Source organism: Vigna radiata, unplaced genomic scaffold, assembly GCF_000741045.1.
Source record: "Vigna radiata var. radiata cultivar VC1973A unplaced genomic scaffold, Vradiata_ver6 scaffold_165, whole genome shotgun sequence".
In the NCBI taxonomy this organism is placed as follows: domain Eukaryota; kingdom Viridiplantae; phylum Streptophyta; class Magnoliopsida; order Fabales; family Fabaceae; genus Vigna; species Vigna radiata.
Genome location: NW_014542359.1, coordinates 799,253 through 805,156, shown reverse-complemented (window position 1 = coordinate 805,156; position 5,904 = coordinate 799,253). Strand labels below are relative to the sequence as shown.

The following is a 5,904-nucleotide window of genomic DNA, read 5'->3' as shown; positions in this document are numbered from 1 at the left end:
AAAAAAAATACTTTTTATTAAAAATTTATTGTTTCTTTCAAAAATTGAGAATGCAGCAAAAAAATAAAATAAAATAAAACAACATGATAATAAAAGACTAAAAGAAACAACATACAATAGCAATAAATAAAACAAAACAATGAGTAAGAAATGAGTGATATAAAAACCAGGGATGAGTGCGAAGCCCTTTTCTTTCTGTTCCCTTACGTTCTCTTCTCGAAATTGGATTTTTCTCTTCCTCTCTTTTTTTCTCCTTTATGCTCTCCTTTTGAAATTGAATTTTTTTCTCTCTCTTTTATTTTGTTCCCTTATGCTCTCTTCTTGAAATTCAATCCTCTTCCTCTCCTTTTTTTCTTGTTTGTTAGGTGCCTATTTATATACACACATTTGTAATATTATTGTGATCCTGCCTTAATGGCAAATTAATTGTCAATTAGCAAAATAAGGAAATAAATGGTCTTGATTGAATTAAATTAAAAAACATATTTTTCTCTTTAGGAAGAAATTGAATACAACAATCAATATATTATTTTAAATTATTCCTTGCAATGATTGCCATAATGTTGATTCAAATTATTACCAAATAAAACAAAATTTCAAAAAAATTCTAAATTGATATGTCATGCATTAATATTAATTGCTTATGGGCATTTTTCCAAGAAAATCAAATCTTTTCCTTTTCATTTTTTCACGTGCACCCCCCTTTTTTCTTTTTTTTTTCTTCCTTTTTTTTTCTTTTCTTTTACTTTTATTTTTGCTTTTTTCTTTCTCTTTTCTTTTCTTTTTTTTTTGTTTTCTCGCTTTTTTTTTTATCCTCTTCTTCCTTTTTTTTTATTTTCTTTTTTTTGTTTCTTCTTTTTTCTTTATTTCTCTTTTTTCCGTTTCTTTTCATTTTCTTTTATTTTCTTTTTCTTTTTTTTTTTTATTTTTTGCTTTTTCTTTTCTTTTTTAAAAAAACTAAATAAATATTAAAATAACAAATAAATAAATAAATAAATAAATAAGACAACAATAAAGATCAAGTTCTATTATTTAGTCACCCAGACGAAATTGGGTGTTGACAGGCGGTATATGCCGCGGTTCTGGAACCGCGACCTATAAGGAAAAACAACCTATATCTTTATTTAAGTTCTTTTCACTCTATTTTATGTATCTTACACACTTTATTTAATTTTTTTATTATTTTGTACATATATTTAGATGTGTGATATAATTTTATTATTACTCTAAGGTTAATATATAACTTTTATTTTACTTGATAACTTTTTGGGGAGTTAGATTTGGTGATTCTATTTTAAATAATTTTATATTTATTCAATATACAACAACTAGGTTGTGAGAAGAATATTTACTTTAATCTCTTTATTCGTATTATAATCATCATACTTGATAAATAATTCGTATTAATGTTACGATTAAAAAAATTATTCAATTATTCTAAAGTTAATTAAGAACTCAAGAAACTTTAGTGATTATTTTCTATCGATGACTTAGTCATACTTTCTAACACAAGGGCTAGAAAGGTCACTTGCTCTTTGGAGTCTTTAATTAAATGATTTAGTCTCTTAAACACTTACCTAAAATGCGTGGATGCATTCGGTACTTTGACTAATTCGGATATAATCACACATCACTTTCCAACCTTAATTCAACCAGTAATGGGCTGCTGCAAACTTCTCTTTATTTAGAGAAATAGTTTTGTTTCTAGAAAAATCTAAAAGAAATACAAATTGGAAAAGAAAGTACGAAGAAATGAGAAATTCAATAGTATGATTATAAGAAACTAATTCATAGCATAGTAGCAAAAAGTGGAGAATAAATGGATAGACGTGTATACATTTATTTATAGTTAATTATGCCACTTGATAACCCAAAGTTTTCCTTTTTGGCTCAAAGACATATTTGAGCAATGAATCCCTTACAGGCAAAAGCTCAGGAAATTCCTTCTGCAATTCTGATGCATCCATTTCATTAGTACTCGGAGAAGGGAATTGACCCTGTCGTTCAAGTGTAAAATTAACCCATTTAAAACTAGGATCAATATATTCCTTGTACATCTCAAGAATCTCATTGCAGGTCACAATACCAGGGTTTGCGAAGTTCCAAATGCCCCTGCAATTCCTTTTGGCCATCTCAATTGAAATGGGCACAAGTTCATCCAAAACAGTGATGCTGTTTGGCATGTTGGCCACTTTATCGGAACTTGTTATCTTACTGATGAAGTTATGTGGGTTTCTGAGATCAGATGTCACTGGCAATTGGATTCTTAGGGTGCACACATTGTCATATTCCTTTAGCAACTCTTCAACCTAAAACCATATGGTGACAAAAACCAAAGTTAGTGATCATGCAAAAATTGCAACAGAAATGGCAAAAGGAATAAACAGTGTGTGCAAAGTTTTTCTTTTTGACATACCTTGGCTTGAATTCTGAAATAGAAAGCATCATTGGAGTTTTTTGTGTCTTCCAAATTACCACCAAAGGCATAATTCATCATGGGGAGACCATGGTCTTTGCAAACATGTGCCAATGTTAACACACCAACAACATTTGCTCGTATGGCTTCTGGTTTATGAGCTTCAACCCATTTCAAATTCAGTGCTCCTGTCACCCCAGAAGCATTGAAAACATGAGTTGGTTTACTGGTGTTTATGTCAGCCAATATTTGTGATTGAGATCCTTCATCTAGACGTGCTTTGCCATATTCAAAGGGTATCCCTTGCTTCTCGCAAATATTTCCTACAAGCCCCCCAATCCACCCTGCACCACCATAGATCAAGAACTTCAGAGATTGCTTTCGTGGTGACACATTGCTTCTTATAGTTGGAACAACCATTTTGTTCTGGTTGGCATGGTTTGCATCGACATTGGAATCATTTTTGCTCATTTCTGTGCTATCATAGTACTTCTCAACTCCTGGCATAGTGAGCATTCTTGGATGAGGAAGCAAAGCACCAGAAACATCACCCCACCAATCAGGATTCTTCAGATACCAACTCAAGGTTTTCTTTAGGCCCTCTTCCCAAGTAGTGCTCTCATACCACCCCAAATTCTTCAGCTTTTCATCATCCAAGAAGTACCTTTGATCATTGAAAGGCCTATTCTCCACAAACTTAACATGGGTGTCAGGATCCAATTTGAAAAGCCTGCATATGTCTCTTGCCACATCAATCACCCTCCTCTCTTTCTTTGTCCCTATGTTATAAACATGTCCCACCTCACCCCTATGGAGAATAATCTCAAATGCCTCAGCCACATCTTCACAATAGAGATAACTCCTGACATTGGAGCCATCCCCATGAATTGGAAGAATCCTTCCTTTCATGGCCAGGAGCAAGAACTTTGGAATCAACTTCTCAGGAAACTGATTAGGCCCATAAACATTGTTCCCTCTTGTGGTTATAACAGGCAAGCCATATGACCTACCATATGCCATGACAAGCATTTCAGCACCAGCTTTTGTGGCAGAATATGGATTGGTAGGTAACAGCTGAGAAGCCTCATGGTTTCCCACAACTGCATCCTCATCTGTCTCCCCATAAACCTCATCAGTGCTCACATGGATGAACCTCTTCACTTGGCCACCAGAGACTTTGCAAGCCTCCAGCAACACATGTGTGCCATAAATGTTGTTCTGGGTGAACTCAAAACTGTTTCCAAAGGAGTTGTCCACATGGGTTTGTGCTGCAAAGTGCATGATGGTGTCAATAGACTCGGTGAGGAGAATGTAGTTGACCAAGTCAGCACTACCGATGTCTCCCTTTATGAACTTGAAATTTGGAGATGGACGTGAGGGCATCAGGTTCTTCAAATTTGAACAGTAATCGAGCTTGTCTAGGACAACGATTTTGTAGTCAGGATAGTTCCGGACTATTCTGTTGCAGACATGAGATGCAATGAACCCTGCTGCCCCTGTGATGAGAATGTTCTTTGGCTTGTAGGTGTTGGCCATATCTGCATAACTTTTGTGCAAAGCAATGCAACTTCTTATCAGATATATCTGTCAAACAAGTTTGTCTTGTCGTGTTCAATCATTTCACACAACAATTCCTAAGAATGTTTAGAACAACTTCTTACCCCCTACCCTGAGGCCAAATACATGTAGCAGAACACTTTCTTTCTCATAGAATTGATCAGAATTACATGTTTTGATGATCTCAAGTCAGAAGACCTAGTCTGAGGCTAAATACATGAAGCAGAACAATTTATTTCTGCTAAAATTTATCAGCATTCACAAGTTTTGATGATCTTAACTCAGAAGAAAAAGTTTTAATAGTTGAAGTTATACCATTAAAATTTTTAATTTTTGATAAATTTTTGTCAATAACAGCTAGAGAATGTGTAAGATAGAAATTATTAGACAGTGTCCCTTACATTTTTAAAAATGTAATTACTTTTACTTTATTAGAAATAGAAATTAGTCTAGTAAAATAATTTATAAGAAATTTTCTAGATAGAATTTTCAGAATGTCAAAACATTTTGAAAGTGTGTTGTAAAAAGACATTTTCAATTGAAACGTTACAAAAGAAAAAAGAATGATAACACTGAGAAAATTATTACTATTTTAATTTGGTTAAGAGAAACAAACTTTGATTTCAATTAATTTTCTTAAAAAACCAAAAAATATCATAACAACACAACATTTTCTTGTGTTGCTCTAAACACTCAACCAGAACCAACCATTGTTCATAACCAAAGACCAGAGACCAGAATGAACAATGAAACAGAGAATAACTACAATCTTACATTCACATACGAAACAAAAGGCATAATCGAACACAGAAAGATCAAAATCTTCAACGACTAATTTCAGTGAATTGAAAAGTGGGAAATGGTTAACTTACAGAAGCTCCTCAGCCACAACAGCAAAACGATCAAAATGAAAGTTTGGTTGAAAATAAATGAAGAAAAAAGAGTGTTGTGAACAAAAGTTATTCCACCATGTGTGTATTTATAGTTTATAATAATAATAATAGTTTAATAGTATGATTCTCGTAGTTTCATCACTCTCATGGATCACGAGTTACGTTTTTTATTCTTAATATCGTTTTCTTATTTTTTATATCAACAATCTTTGTCCATAAGCGTCAATCAACGTATCTATTATGGCACGAGGAACATAATTTTTAATATCTTCACACGTGGCAAACTGTTATGCAACGCTAAAAGCATAAATAACATGAATGGACTAAAAATATAGAGATGATGATAAACCTAAATATTAATTGATGATAAAAAAAAATAAAAAGGGGGTAGTGGCTTTTTTTTCACACACTCCTTTACCATTTTTTTAGTTGATTTTTAAAGTTTATTAAAGGCTACAAAATTATTAAAAAAAGAGTTCTTAATAGAAAAGTATGTCTAATTTTTTTATAATAAATTTCAACCACAGAAGAAATTATGTTGAAAAGAATATGTTGGTTATACAATTTATTTTATTGCTATACATAAAAATTATTATGCTGGTTATAGATGTGCGAGGTTGAAATGTGATTTTGCTTTCTTGGCTAAGCTTTTTTTTTTCTTTTATTGTTTTTTGGTTTCTTAGATAAAGTTGAAATAATACATGTAACTTTATGAGTTAAGACGATAAAGCTTGCTAGAAGAAAATTATTGTATTGATAAGCTTACTAATATCAAGTTTTAACACAAAAGTTATTTTCAAATGTTTTGAATATCTTTTTACTTTTATTAATTTGTTTGAATTTTTCTTATAGTTCTTTTACGATTTTTTCTTTATATATTTTGCATGGCTTTTGATTTGATCCGATGCTTTTGTTTTTGTTTTTCTTTTTTATGATAAATTTTTATGTGATGAAAAATTATAGATGAATTTTGAGGTCTTTATCTAATTAAAATATTAACATTCATAAGTTTCTTTACTTACTAGCAAATAATATTTC

At 31.7% G+C, this 5,904-nt stretch overlaps 1 protein-coding gene across 2 annotated transcripts; it reads right to left on the bottom strand.

The window, feature by feature from the left end:
* Positions 1–1,750: 1,750 nt before the first annotated feature.
* LOC106779673 (trifunctional UDP-glucose 4,6-dehydratase/UDP-4-keto-6-deoxy-D-glucose 3,5-epimerase/UDP-4-keto-L-rhamnose-reductase RHM1) lies at positions 1,751–4,933 on the bottom strand. 2 transcript variants are annotated; one of them, XM_014667844.2, is made up of 3 exons: positions 4,846–4,933; positions 2,417–3,962; positions 1,751–2,309 (listed from the first exon to the last, which is right to left on the bottom strand). In XM_014667844.2, the coding sequence occupies exons 2-3, from the start codon at positions 3,950–3,952 to the stop codon at positions 1,854–1,856; spliced, it is 1,992 nt and encodes a 663-aa protein (XP_014523330.1). In that variant the 5' UTR covers positions 3,953–3,962; positions 4,846–4,933; the 3' UTR covers positions 1,751–1,853. The 2 variants fall into 2 exon arrangements, with proteins under 2 accessions (XP_014523330.1, XP_014523331.1); XM_014667845.2 differs by having other exon boundaries at positions 2,417–4,000; positions 4,846–4,927.
* Positions 4,934–5,904: the final 971 nt, after the last annotated feature.

Bases quoted from the DNA above. Each gene is read 5' to 3' on its own strand.
- LOC106779673 (XM_014667844.2), bottom strand. From the start codon at position 3,952: ATGGCCAACACCTACAAGCCAAAGAACATTCTCATCACAGGGGCAGCA. The intron at 2,310-2,416 runs GTATGTCAAAAA...ATATGGTTTTAG, and splicing joins ATTTCAGAATTCAAGCCAAG to GTTGAAGAGTTGCTAAAGGA.